Source organism: Equus asinus, chromosome 1 (assembly GCF_041296235.1).
Source record: "Equus asinus isolate D_3611 breed Donkey chromosome 1, EquAss-T2T_v2, whole genome shotgun sequence".
Lineage (NCBI taxonomy): Eukaryota > Metazoa > Chordata > Mammalia > Perissodactyla > Equidae > Equus > Equus asinus.
The window spans coordinates 178,068,525-178,083,882 of record NC_091790.1 but is presented as its reverse complement, the minus strand read 5'-3'; the positions used below and the strand labels follow the sequence as shown (position 1 = coordinate 178,083,882).

At 36.0% G+C, this 15,358-nt stretch overlaps 1 protein-coding gene across 9 annotated transcripts in view; it reads left to right on the top strand.

The window, feature by feature from the left end:
* Positions 1–14,524, top strand: part of CADPS2 (calcium dependent secretion activator 2) — a 496,507-nt gene extending 481,983 nt beyond the window's left edge. For 8 of the 9 annotated variants that reach the window (XM_044759580.2, XM_044759476.2, XM_070512671.1 and 5 more), the window contains 2 exons: positions 8,059–8,163; positions 13,575–14,524. In XM_044759580.2, coding sequence (XP_044615515.1) covers positions 8,059–8,163; positions 13,575–13,745 — 276 coding nt within the window. In that variant the 3' untranslated portion in view covers positions 13,746–14,524. The remainder of the gene's footprint in view (positions 1–8,058; positions 8,164–13,574) is intronic. The other variant, XM_070512657.1, reaches the window with a different exon arrangement.
* The last annotated feature ends 834 nt before the right edge of the window (positions 14,525–15,358 follow it).

The following is a 15,358-nucleotide window of genomic DNA, read 5'->3' as shown; positions in this document are numbered from 1 at the left end:
TGAACTGAGTCTTAAAGGTTCATGTAGATCTAGCCAGGGAGACGTGCTTGGAGATAAAAGTCCAGACCAAGGGACTGGCATGTCCAGAAACCATAGATATAGAGAAACCCAACATATCAGAGCAGTAGGTCATTCACTTTACTGAAAGTGGTTCCTGTGGGAGTACACCATGAGTCAGAGACAGAAAGGTAGCAGTTTACTCCAGTCCTTACAGAACTATCGAAATAATTTTGTAATGATTGTTTCTCATTTTTTATAAGGAAACTGGAGCAGAAAGACCTGCTAATAAGTTGATTCTCAGGTCTAGGTTTTTTCTCAAAACAAACTTCTGCCATTTAATAGCAGTTCCAGGAGTCTAGTTTATTTTTATCCATATTCTGCATTATTGTTTTAAATGCAATATTGACCAAAATTTTATGTATAGTATTCCAAATGAGTTATTTATCCAGATGAAAAGCTCATAGCGCCCAGATAAACCATTCATAGACTGTCTGTGCCTCAAACTGGTACATACACCAGTGTACTGGATTGACCACTGAGTTCAGCCAAATCTTTGATTCGTCATTTCAGTCAAAAGATTAGCCAAGCCAGTGTGCATCCCATCATTTGTCATTAGGTAGGAGAGTGAGGAACAACTGACCATCTGGAATTTTCACTTTATAGTCACTAGTCTTTTTAGCACCAGTAGCAGAGCTACAGAATAAACTGAGAGAGGCACTTGCCTACTTGATAATGAGTAGGGAAGAACAGTAGTGATTTTAATGCTCTTCATGTAGTGTGGAGAAAGATATACTCGTTAAATAATATTGCTTTCTGGCCATTTTGGAATGAAGGGAATGTGGAATTAATGAAATAGTGGTGAGTGGAAAAGAGCTTGTGCCATGCCCAATTTATGGAACCTATCCTGTTATGTAACTTACTCTGTTTTGTAATTGTAGAGGATCTAATTCTGGAAATATCTTGGTTATTTTTAAAAGAAAAGGTGTGGGGAGTTTGGGGAGAAAAGTAATGAACTTAAAGAGTGGGAAAGTGTTTTCAACATTCAACAAGTATTTATTAGGTAGTGTATGCGTACCCTCTCATGTTAGCACATTTTACATTTTCCCTCTTTTAACAGACACCATAGTGCTCATGAACTCTCCTTTGCAGACTTCCTGATCCAGTTAAAACATGAAAATCACCCTGAATATGAGGTTGTCAAACAAAGAAGAAAAAAGACATGAATCAGATGCTTCTCTGTTCTATGTAAAAAAAATAAAAATAAAAAAATGAAGAAAGCTGCATGTATAGATCGAGTCCCCTTATGAATGGACCAAAGATCTTTTTTTTCACTTTGCATTGTTTTGTTTCAGTGAAAACATTTTTTTTCCAGTGTTCCTAAGCATTAGGGTGTATGGCACTTTAAAAGGTCTTAAGAAGGGGACATGGGGGAGATGGCTGGCACAGAGCCATTTGGTTGGCTCTCCTGACAGGAAGTGTGACTCTTTTCAAGAATTTTATTTACATTTTGGGGTTTACAAATATCTTTGGTCTTTGGAAATGCGGATTGTGTTTACTTATAAGAAAATGTGATGGGCCTCTTTGAAACAATCCATAAGAATGTCCTGTGTTACTTCACAATCCTGTGTTACAATGCCTATCAGGAACCTCCAGGAATGGTGATGGTTGTTTTCTTACTTGTCGACTGGAAGCAATAAACTACCCTTAAAGAATCAGAGATTTTATTAACGGAACAGAAATCCAGACTATTTTCTAGAAAGAGATGGGATAACCTCGTAGTCATGAGCACAGACTCTGGAGATTTATACCTCGAGATATAAGGTATAAATCTTAACCCTGCCACTTATACTTGTTGTATAAACTTGTAGAAGTGAATTGCTTAATCTAAACTCAGTTTCCACATACACGCAGTGGGAATAATAATAGCCACCTCATCGAGGTTGTTGTAAGAATTAAATGAGATTTTAACTGATGCACTTGAACTTCCTATGGAGGATTAAAAAAAGATCAAATGGCTTTATAATCAGAATGCAAAAAAATAAGAAGAAAAATTGTACCTCACAGTTCTTTATAAATCTCATTCACTCCTCATTATACTTATTGTCTCATTTTTATATGTCTGTACTTTACTAAAAGGCCAAAATGAATGAGTTAAAAGCAAACAAAATAACAAGTAATGGAAAGTCCTGGAACTCTAGACTTGCATTTTCTAGCAGAGAAGAGCAGCATATAAAAAGAAAAAGAATGACAATTGGCATTTCCCTTCAGTTCATTTTTACAAGAATCACAAGTTATATTGTTTCTAATCATGCCCATTCCTCTGACAGTCAAATCTAATCTCCGTATTTCTGGAAAGCATAAGAATCTTATTTTAGGGGCCGGCCCTGTGGCTGAGTGGTTAAGTTCACGCGTTCCACTTCAGTGACCCAGGGTTCGCCGGTTCGGATCCTAGTCACGGACCTACACACCACTCTTCAGGCCATGCTGTGGTGGCATCCCATATGGAAGAACAGGAATGATCTACAACTAGGATATACAACTATGCACTGGGGCTTTGGGGAGGAAAAAAAAAAAGAGGAACATTGGTAACAGATGTTAGCCCAGGGCCAATCTTCCTCACAAAAAAAGACAAAACAGATCCTTCATAATTTAAAAAAAAAAAATCTTATTTTAAAGCTAGATTCATATCATCTATCCTCCATATTACGGATGAGAAAACTGAGGCAGAGAGAAAGCAAGTGACAGGTAGGCTCAGTCAAGCCCATAGGAGCATAAAGGAGCCAGTACTACTCGCCCTCTCAGCTTCTGGGTTGATGTTCTTCTCCTTTGGTGTGTGACAGCCAGCCCTGAGCTGCCGTGTCCGGATGTGATCTCTCTCTTCCCCCATGAATGTCTGCCTCTGGGGCTCACTGGGAATGTTGATAGGTATAGGCTGGGTTGAACAGTTCCGGTATTTTTAACCATAATTGGCTGGTTTCAGTTTTCCTTAAAAAAGCCCTTACTCCTATTCCAAACCAGCAAAAAATTTACACTTAAAAAATGCTTATGTTTCGGAGGTCTGTTTTGTAGAACCAAAAATGGTCATTTTTGTGGGATGCCTTGAATAGGGGGGTAAATGCTGGTATTACTGTATCAAATTTACCATTTATGTTAAATTTGCATTTTAGCATTCAGAAATAGGAAATGAGTGGCCAGGAATTTAGTTCTATTAAATAGATGTACTATTGACAAAAGGAACGCTCAGTGTATAGTGAGATATTTATATTTTTAATATACTTGTGGAACTGTAGGGTATTAACATTTCCAAATATTTTGTTGCTGTCTAAAGCTACAAAATGATCTAAAGGATGGCTTGTATTTTTCAACTTACCAAAACCTTCAGCATTTCAAAAATACTATTTTTTGTTCTTTTTATTTAATTCAACTTAGCGTTTAAAAGGTACCCGTCTCCTAAGGTGAGATTTTCAGATGGTATTTCATTTCAACACGGTGCCTCAACACTTGTAAAACAGACAGCTTTTCTTAAAATAAATACATACATACATACATACTGTGGAAATTTAGCCATTCCCTATCTTAGTGCACTAAAAAGTGTTGGTTCTTTTTTTTTTTTTTTCCACTGTTGTTCACCTATTGAGATAAGCATAGCTGGAGAAGAATGGAAATATATCAACTAGTTGTACCAATTCATAATCAATAAAAAGCTAAACACTTAAGCAGCAAATATATCACAGAGTTGTTCCCTAGCAAAGCAGCTATTTTTACCTCGCCATCATCATCAGAAGCCACATTCTGACAGAAATCATTTGCTTGAAGCAGCCACGATATATAAACCCTATGTGGTCTTGTGATTTAGATTTAGGAATATCAGTCACAGAAGGGCTAAAGGCATTGTGCATTAGTATGTATTGAGACCTCATTCCAGGTGGCAAGCAGCTGGACTTTTTAAAAATAAGACTTCCAAAATAAATGTGAAGTGCCTGTTTCCAGGCAATAAGTGTTATATTTAATTGAATCATCCTCAAAATGTTATAAATCAGGCAGAAAAGGGAGCTGTGCATATTTAATATATTTGTTCTGTATTCTCACTAGTCAACAGAATAATGAAATTCCTTAGCTACTTCTCTTTAACTTGCATGAAGAAAGCACGGTATGTTGCTAAATCTCTTTTCACCAGCACTGCGGAGAAACAACTTTAATCCTTGTTAGAAAATTGCCGAGTCTGGGACTGACAAAGAGCTCATGCTTGTTCCATTGTTAGTGCTCCCCGGCCCCAAGAGCAGAGCCCTTTACAGCTGCGTGGATCCCGCCCGGCTCAGCTGCACTATTTAGGAGAGAAGGTTTGTCAATTTCTATTGACAATGGAGAGAGTTTTTCAGGGCCTGTAGCAGTGCTAACACAGTTGGGGATCAATGCCAGCCATTCAGACTGCACCCTCTTTCATTGCTTTGGTTTGTTAATTCAAGACTAAAGGTCCACTGAGGGGGTTCAGGGTGTTTAAGAAAGCTGATGAACTGTTTAAGAAAGCTGATGAACTGCAAGCGTTTATAGCTCTGGTGTGGCAATTTCCATAGTCAGTGGCAACTCCTGGCACTGAGGGAGCTGTGTCCTTGTTGACCCTCTTGTTATTAAAAATGCACAAGTGCTGCGCTTCTCAATATTTCAACACTCTTTCATTGTCAATACCACCTTCTGAGCCCTTCAGCTTGTTGCTTGCTCTAAAGATCTTCTTAGATTGGGTTTGAAAACTTCACCTTAAACACTAGATTAGACTGATGTTCTGTTTTCCGTGCTCCTGTTGATTTGTTGAACCTTCCCAGGGCTGGAAAGCAAGTAGCAGCTTGATGGGGAGACGGGCTGCTAATATGATTTACCAGTCTACAGTCATGCACAATAAGTGTGAATAAATACAGGGGTCTCACAGAGTCAACCCTAGCCTTTCCTTTTCTTTTATTTTTGCTTTAAAAGAGATATCTCAAGAAAATGAAGTGAGAAATGCATGCCCTTACAGGAGCTGAATGAACCACAAAAAAGAAAAAAAAAACCTTATTTTTTGTTTAAGTGGTAGGCTGCTGTCATGGATTGCTGTAGAAAAAAAAAAAGTAGAATATACACTTACTGCTTTAGTCCTAAGTTGACCCAAGCAAAGAAGAAAGCCGTAATGCCATGCCCAGGACTTCGGTGTGAGCTGTGACGCCCTTTCCTTGTCATCCCCTGAAGGGAAAAGAGAATAGTCAACCAAGTTGTTTTATAAAATTAACTTTTCCAAAATGGAAGGACATTTTCTAACATTTACTCTAAACTGCACATTCACCCTTTTCAGGTTTTTTTCCTCTTTGTTTGCTTTGGGGGGTTGGTTTGGTTTGGTGTGGGGAGAAGAAAGCTAACCTACCTTTGACTTTTTTCTCAAGATGCAAAAACAGGACCTAGCATACTCCACATCCAAAAGAAGAACATATCAATTCCAGCAACAGAAATAGGAAAGTGCTAGTGATTTCCGTTTGATGGTTTTGTCTGCTTGCTTGCTTGTTTAGGGGTATCTGTGTGTATTTCACCATATACAAGAAAGAAACGGTCCTACTGGGTTTTTTGTTGTTGTTACCTCATTCTTAGTAGCAAAAGAAACTCTAAGCTAAGCTACTGCTTTCTCATTTGCTTGATTTAGCTGGATTCTCCAAATGCTTTGATTTAGGAATGAAAAATATGCATTCTTATCTGATAGAATAATTTTTCTTATAGAATTTTCCTTATAGAATAATTTGTTTGCTTTTAAGATGATGCTAAAGTAGCTTAAGCATTTTTTTAACAATAGTTCTCTTTTTTCTCTATTTTTATAGTTAACTTTAGATCATTTTATTCCCAAAATGTGTTTCTCTAAAGTCATAATTTTGACCTTGTGTTTAAAGAAGTTATATTAATAATAAATTTCTTTATTATTAGATGTCCTTTCAATTATCACTTAACCATAAGTGTCATTTATATGTAATGGAAAAATGAAGTTACTTTTAAAAGATGTTAGGATTTTAAGAACATAAAGATGCATATGTAGTAATCTTAAATTATTTTTATTTTCCTCAAATTCATATAACTTACCATATATGGTAACTTTACAGTCTAACAGACTTAAGATTAACTAATATGTTATGCTGGACTTCGTACAATATATCATATTTTGTCGCCCTGAAAAAAAAGAAAAATTTATTATCCCCTGCAGAAGCACTATTATTTAAGAGTGATAACCATTATGACTACATTTTAGCTTTCAAATTATCTGGAGAGTGGTGTAGGGGTGAGGGTCTTAATTCAGTATACTCATATTCAATATCACTAATACCTGTGAATATTTACCTGTGTTAAAATAGAACTCAGGAAGTTGAGGCTAAAAATAATTTGAAATAAGGAAGTATGGAATTTAAATATCAGAAATTAAAGTCTATAGAAGATTTTGAGATTTAATATGTCAGCTGAAATACTAAATTCATTAGCAGTTTATTTTTTAAGAATTTAGGAGTTTAAGTATCTCATTTTATAAAACTTATTTCTGACACTTTACATGTCCTGAAAATTAAGAAATTGATCTTTAGGAAAGAGCAAAATTGAATACATAAGTAACATTTTTTTAAAATCATGATCTATTCCACATTTTAAAGACTGGAAATGTTCGTTCATCTATTTGATATCATAGTATTTAGTAAATCAGTTCTTCATTTTAATTATTTTATGCATGTTCAGTATACTAACAAATTAATAGAAATAAGTCTGATGAAATGTGAAACTAATTCATCTGTAATTTATGCTTAAAATACCACTTCTTATACTAAATATTATTGAAACAATGTTAGTACAAGTACAGATGAAGTTCAGACTTATTTGTATCGCTGGAGATTTCTTAGAAGTTGAATTTACTGTTTTATTATATAAAGAAAAATATTTTTTAAGATTTTTTTTCTGTTTGAATACCTAAGAAAAGATGCACACACATATGTGATCTGTAATGTCACTATGTTTGTATACACAAATAAGGCACAAAATTCCTTCTCTTGAAAACTCTTTTGTCATTTCCTAAGTGCTAGATGGGCTTTGATATTTCTCACTGTTATCTGAATGAGTAGCATTATTATTCTTACAGCATGACCTGAACCTACCTCTGGCACATAGTCACTGAATCTCTGAAAATATCACCACTGATGGCAGATTGCCTTTTTCTGAAAATAGGAATAAAATTTCTCCTTTTACTATACTCACAGGCATTATGTAGGAACAGGAAATTACATTAGAGAAGAATTTCAGTTTCTCCCTCCAGAAAGTTGTTATAAAGAGAAAAAACAATATGAACCCTCCAAAAACTTGCAAAATGAAGCATCTTTTCCTTTCATAATGTGGTCAACTGACATCTGTTTCGTGATTGTTATAAGGCACAAGAATTCCATCCTGATGATTCCTCCTAAGATGTCAGATCTTTATTTTAGGTGGTTTTAGAACATCTTGACAAATATGTAACAACCAATAGTAGATGAGTGTGTGACTGAGGATTGCCGTTCAAAAAAGTTGTGAGTACTTTTTGTCATTACTCCTTTAAAATGTTATTTCTAGGTATTGACTACATGTGTTATGGCTTAACGCATCTACTCTTTGATTTTTTACATACATACAGGCTAATAGGAAATTTTCCTTTGAAAATAATTTACCTGTTTTTTTCCTGCTGTTTGGCAGTCCATTCAGTCCCATAACATGTAGTTAGTACCCATTGTTACCTACAAATTACAAAGCAGGCTGCCAGGCTGCAAGTGCAGAAACACTGTTTCCCATGAATACGGTACAGCTGAAAGACGGTAATGTTAATTCATGTAAAGAACAGCCTAGGTCAACTTAGCAGATTTTCTAGCAAAACATACAATTCTGTTAACAGGAAATTATAGCATTATTGACTTCAAGTGCTGATCTGTGGTCATTTCAGAGTGTTTCATTACCCCCTCATTACCGAATCTGTTAAATGAATACTGCACAGGTTGTTTTCTTTTTTGTCCTCCTCCCCTCTGCCCCCATCTTTCTTTCCAGCAATGGTACAGCAATTCCATGAAAGTCATTTGTGTGTGGTTGGCTGATAGATTAGACCTTCAGCTTCATATTTACCAACTGAAGACACTCATCAAGATTGTGAAGGTAAACAAAATGTGTCTAGATGTGAATTGCCCACCAAGCTATAGAGAATAATGGCAAGATATTGACATAGAAGAAAATGGTATTTGATATAACTGAGTGGATGTAAGTACTTTAAAAACGTCACTTTCAGCAATGATGTGCTGCTGTTTGCTTCCATTTTCAGTTAGATTACTAAATAAATTTGTCTTTTTTGCACTAATAAAAAATATTTTGTTATCAAGTAATCACATTTTAAGATAATGTACACAAAGGCCCTAGCACATTTACCTAACTGTAGTAGGTCCACAATAATTTTGGATGACTTTTCTTGAGTATAGAAATGTTTCTCCTAATACATTTCCTTCATATTTATTAGGATCATTTATCATTATGACGGCATTTGAATTGTATTTGCCAGTAGGATAAGGAGAATATCCATTATTCTGTTATGTCCTGATATGAAAGTAATACATTATCACTGCTTGAATTCTTTGGGAGGCATGCCACTTCTTATATGTAAGAGATGATCAGTTTGAGTGTTAGGTACCATCGAAAACTACTAACAGATGTCATATCAGTTCAGCAAGGCCATTTTGACTTTTGCTCCTCAAGAGAAAAGGTAATAACATACATGTTATATTTAGTGAATACAGGCTTTAAAATGATATATTTTATTCAACATGATTTTTCATGTTTTGTAAATTCTAGTGGAAGCACAAAATTTGCTCCAAGTGTAACTTTTTTCTTTAATTGAGACAAATCCTACCTTATGGTTAAAAACACAACTATAAGCTATTGAGAATCAGCTGTTCCTTTAAACAAATGACCTTTACTTCCACTTTAGTACCATTTATCAAAGTGGTACATACAAATGCGTATGTGCGTATATGCACATGCACCTATATACATATATACACACACTATTGCATGTGTATATATACACATACATATTAATGTGCGTGGATATGCGTATATATACACACACGTATACACAGTGATTCTCAAAGTGTCATTCCTGACCTAGCATTATCAGCATCACCTGGGAACTTGTTAGACACGCAAATTCTTGGGCCCTGCCCCAGACCTGCTGAATCAGACTGAGAGTGGGGCCCAGCAATCTATGTATTAAGAAGCTTTCCAAATAATGTTAAAGTTTGAGAATAACTACTGTGTTCCATCCTTAAAGGAAGTTTCTATCCACCTTAAAATATTTCCATCATTCTCTTGGTTCCTGCAGTCTGATTAAATACAGATTCTTTTGTGCCACAGATACACAGCTTATCACAGATTAGAAAGATCCCAAAACAGGAAACTTCTGTTTTAAAGTAAAAAAATTGGCACATCTGGAACATAGAAGCAGATCTATAATGTGCAGTAATAGCAATCATGATTACTCATAAATAGCATGTAAAATTCTAGCCACCCGCTAATTTTTAATATTATTAAACACATTATATTTCAATGTACAAGATACCTTTGATCCAGAACCCTTCTTACCAGGTGTTATTCATTTTACAAAGAAACTGAAAGCACACTATGACCTGTTCATATTTGCCTTAGTTTCTCCATTGTTTCTTCCTTGTTTCTGTAACTGTCACTTGGAGAGCTTTCAAATGAAGTTTGTTTTTCATTAAACAGAATCAGGATAATCTGTGTTTACCTTCTAAATACATGTATATGTTACGGTTTCAGTCTACACGGTGACTAATGTTGGGATTAGCTGGTTACCCTTATGATCAGCCACATTTTCAAGCCAATGTCTACTGTGTTTAAGACGTCGGAAATTCCATATTCAGCCAATTGGTATAGATAGATTAAGCTCTTTACTTTGTTTTTAGAGTAAAACTCCATCTTTTATTAGCCCATCATTTTTTTCTTTCAAAGTTATTCCTTTTCTCATATTCGTACATCATTATAGTTAAAGATCAAGCACCAATGAATATTTTAACAGAAAAAAACAATAATTTTACACATTACATGGTGACATTTCCATTGTGCTCTAAGCCAATGATTTATCTTATTTTAATATATTCTTCATTATGGCTACCAATAGTCAAAACTGATAAATATAAAATTAAATTTCATGAATATGTTTGACTTTCCATATTTTGTTTTCCACAAGCAAGTCCCCAGACTCAGCCAGTGCTTTCTTGGGCTGATAGATTTAATCAAGTCCTAGGGATTCATTTAATAACTAAAAGTGATTATTTCCACAGTGAAAATTGGGATGAATTAATGATTTAATGTTTTAATTATTTTTTTCCTGCTTTGAATATAAACAGACTAACCAATTTCATACAAAGATGCATCATTCTTCAGAACCTATATGGTTATGTATATAATGATCATTTTCCGGTAAATTTAAGAAGTTATTAAATAACACATGTCTAGCATTGTGAAGGGCCCTGAATAGGCCTCCTTCCATCCAGATCACTTAGAAGTGGCCTCATGTTACAGCAGAGTCGTGTATTCTACCCAGGAGTCCAGCACCCTGGCAATCTAGTCCTTACGGCTCACAAGCATTGTCATTCTTCTGTGCCCATGGAAACCCAGATGCCATCAAGATTTATGTGATAACCAACTTTATCCCTCATAGACATTCATTGGTTCATTCATGTTTCTCACTAACAAAAATCAAATTCCAGTAAGATTTTCACAAAATATTTAGGACTAAGAAATTATTTGCAAAGTTATAAGATCAGACTTATTTGGGAAGGGGGAAAAATAGAATCCTCAAATCAAAATGGCTGATGGATTTGTGTTCTCCCTGGTGACCATACGACATTTACTAGGAGAAAAGAAGACAAGTGAGCGGCACCCCGTAGCCAGCACTTGTCTTATATAAGAGCCAAGCAGACTTTCATTGGCAGCCACACAGGATGTCCAAGTGTCAATAACATTTTATGAATTCTAAAAAGAGAGAGAGATTGCAGGGAAACCTGCCCTCAGCTCCCCTAACTGGTTATTGCTTGCTAATAAAATAAGGATATGGAGTTTTAATTATATGTAAATTAGAAGGCGTTCAGGACGGCACATCCACAATACAAATCTGTCCTGGCCAACTTACTGATAATTATGCTAAGTTTAAGGAAAGTCATTCTAATAAAATAAAGTGGAACTCACAAACTCAGTCTATAATTGTCATTGGAACAATAATAATAATAATAAATAATAAAACAATTATATCCCCAGATACATCATCTGTAGATGAATATTTTGTGTGCCTGATACATTTTCAGTCTAACTATTAGACTGTTATAGGCTAACCACAAATCTGTATGGTAATAATGTCGTGTATATCAGTTACCAGATTCTCCAGGCAAACTTTCAGAGTTACTTCACAGGTTCTGATGCAAATTACCACTAATTTTGATGTAGGAGAGTACCACCTTAGCAGTACTAAGCTTCATAACTTAGATAATGTGAGAATGGTGGTTGTGTGTGTTTTAAAATATTAAAATCCAAGTGAAAATAGTTTTGATCATTCAAGAAAAAAAACCTCTCTGAATCTAAACTTTACCTGCTGTTGAGACACTGACCTCAGATACTGTATAGCATTCCTCACAGTTCCGTTTATTTGGGGGCATGTGGTGGACTTTTCAAATATGAATTTTATTTATAACAAATGATTATCCAAATGAAAAATTTATTCATCCTCCATACTTACTTTTGGCATATTACTTCTGAAACTTGGTGTGATACCGTGGGGCATAAGTCAGATGAAAGAAGATAAAATGTGAAAATACCAATGGTCCCACTAGCTTGTAAGGGTTCTCCTCCTTCCCAGAAGTCTGTGAGTAACCCAGGTGTGATATCAAGGGGATTAAGATGCCATCCATCAGCACTTTCTACCTCATGTGAATAAGCACCTTCAGCTCAACTGTCTGAATATTATATTTTCCTTCTACTGTGTTGAGTGAAATCAAGCATCTTTTAATGTTAATTTCCAGCTATTGGAGTTATAATATTGAACCATAAAATGCAACATTCCTTCCCCTTGACTTTTTTCATCTATTAAGTACAAACCAAAATAAAGCCTTCTAGCAATCATTTAGAACACAACAGTGGCACGTTGATATGTAGTGATACTTTTGGGCCAGTCCATTGAAATCTGACTGCTTAATATTCTAAATCTAACATAGGACAGTAAAAACAGCTTAAAAGATATTTAGCATTTAAAATGGCCTTAGAAGTACCTCTACAGAATGGGATATCTTCATTTGTTCTTTGTTTCCCCATTGAACTCATTCTAGATTTTTCCTGCAATTTTAAAAATCAGTAATAAAATGCCAGTTTTGCTTAGTCATAGAAAAATCATATATGAAGAAAATTACACTTAAGGGGAAAAGAAAATTGAGGAGTTATGTAGATTACATATCTTAAGTGCGACAGAACCCAGAGTTCTGTTATTTTTAAGAATCACTATATAAACAATAAGATGCCTTTTGTTCTATTTTGGACATAATACACCAAATTACAATTTACTGCTTCCCCAAAAAATGTAAATACATGTTTTATTAGCCCATCTCGGGAAGCTCTTTGCCAGAATTTGACATTTCACATTCCAATGGAATTTGAAAAGGAAAGGGCAAAATTCATACAGACCTTTAGGGTGTACACAAATTTTTACCCAGTGGTACATATAAATTTTATAATTCACAAAAGCTAAAAGTGCAAACTTCTTTTATTGATAAGAGTTGATCCTCTCCCTCCACAAACCTCTTCCCAAAAGCTAATGCATTTTATAAAATGTAATGTATTTTTCAATATTAAAGGAAAGACTCCTCAATTGAAAAACTAAAAATGCCGGGGCCAGCCCCATGGCCAAGTGGTTAAGTTTGCACGCTCTGCTTCCCAGCCCAGGGTTTCGCCAGTTTGGATCCTGGGCACGGGCATGGCACTGCTCGTCAAGCCATGCCGAGGCGGTGTCCCACAGAGCACAACCAGAAGGACCTACAACTAGAATATACAACTAAGTACTGGAGGGCTTTGGGGAAAGGGAAAAAAAATATTGGCAACAGATGTTGGCTCAGGTGCCAATCGTTAAAAAAAAAAAAAACTAAAAATGCCTTCATATTAAAAGTGTACTAAGTACATATTTTATCTTTGTTGCAGGTTATTCAAATAGTTAATTCTGTGCAATTAGTAATATTTGGGGGGAAAGCTTATTTGTCTTCTGATAGTCACAACATTTTGATCTGTTCATAGTCATTGTAGTTTGAATAGCACCATCCAAAGTCTCCTCATTTCATTTTCTCCTCCGAAATACACCAATAAGGTGGTTGACATGGGCAGCCACAATCTGAATCCATTAGTGGGTTGTCCAGGATCATTTATTGAAATGCCAACTGATTGCATGAACATATAGATATATATACATCCATAGATGTTATCCGTAAGTTATCTAAGCAAATTCTCTCTTCTTCCTCCAGAAAACCTATAGGGACTTCCGATTGCAGGGTGTGTTGGAAGGCACACTGAACAGCAAGACCTATGATACTCTACACAGACGCTTGACAGTAGAGGAGGCGACAGCCTCTGTTTCCGAAGGAGGAGGACTGCAGGGCATTACCATGAAAGACAGTGATGAAGAAGAAGGCTGATAACACACCGCTCTGGACAAGGACAAGGAGGAGGGGCCTTGACATTGTTTATTTTGACCTTGTCCTTGTAATCACAGTGATTGTTGAACCAAATAAAAATGCTTGTATTTCACTCCACATTTAAAAAGTAAACCTGGAAGCAGAGTTAAAGGGGAGAATGCCAAGTATTTTTTTTGAAGATCAGCCTCTTTTGTTGTGTAACTTGACCTGAAATGAGCTTCAGCTGTGTGCGCGATTGGACCATAAACATTTTTTCCAGAATATTTGACTTTTTTTTCTGTAGTCACATCAAAGTGATGTCCTGCGTGTGAAGTGAGATATGTACTTTTCATAATACACCATTGTGAGAAGAAGCCACTTCTGATCACTGCGCCAGCTCTATCGTACCCTTGTTAAAATGATGTGCCCCTGACAGTTTACCATTTATGTGCAAGGTTTGTTTCATAGTTAATTTGCCATTGTTGTGATGTGTGTAAAAACTTTACCCTGGTTCCTAGTACTCTGAATTGGCCTGCAGGTGTATTCCTGGGCTTAAAGGACCATCAAACCCAAATATAGACTAGATCATCCACCAGGCTCGTGTCTTGTTCCATTCTGAACATTTCTTTTTTCAAGTGTAAAAAGTCCCAAAGTATGGGATAGTAAGTGCTGCTGTCAACATACCATATTCTTCTTCTCAGTGTAACGGCTTACAGGCAATAAAAATCCATTTGGTCATAACCCCCTTCTGTATTTATTAGATTTGTATAAATTAAATGCAGTATTACAAACATCCCAAGAATTTGGCTTTGCGTTTTATTTTTTTGTTTACAGTCAAATGAGTAAAAGACATTAACAGTGCTTCGCATGTAGTGGGCACACACATTGGTTTAAAAAAGTTACTATGCAGCATATTTCCTTAGCAAAAGCAATGTTGACTACATACTCATTGTGTATTACTAACAGCAATTCATACTTTAGCAATTAGCAACAGATTGGCATTAGCAATTAGAAACAACTTCTTGGACCTCCAAATTCATTCTCCCGTGGTAGTATAAATGGTGACTAGGTACCCAGACTAGCCCACAAAAATCTATTTAGTCCAGAATTGTTATACAATATGGTTTTGGCTCAATTTCTGCGTCCTAGGGGTAAGAGACCCTGTGATACAAAATAAACATGGAAGGAGATTTCTTCCCCTTTCCTGGATTAGAGACGAACTCTACCAGCTCAGTATTGTTGAAAGGCAGTTTGTCTGGGACTGCTCTCCTTCCCTCTCTTCTCCACCTTCACGCCCAATACCATCCTTTCTTCAAGCCATGGGGTGTCCAGTCATGCTACCCTAAATTGCCCACTGGTACCCTCCCCAAACTTGCTGCTGCACAGCTCAGACTGCTCTGTACTTCGACAGTACCTACCCTTCTTTTCCTTTAAGTAAAATGTCTATTTCCTTGATGCAGCTCATCTCAGAGTAACTGGCTATTTTGTCCTAAAGTATCAATGACTGATGACACCCTCTTAGCCGTATATATACATTCAAAGAAAGATCTAGCTGATAGACTTCAGAAATAAAGGGGAAAGCATGTGTTGCGGGGGAAGTACTTGGGGCCAGCAGGAGGGTCTTGCTGCTGGTC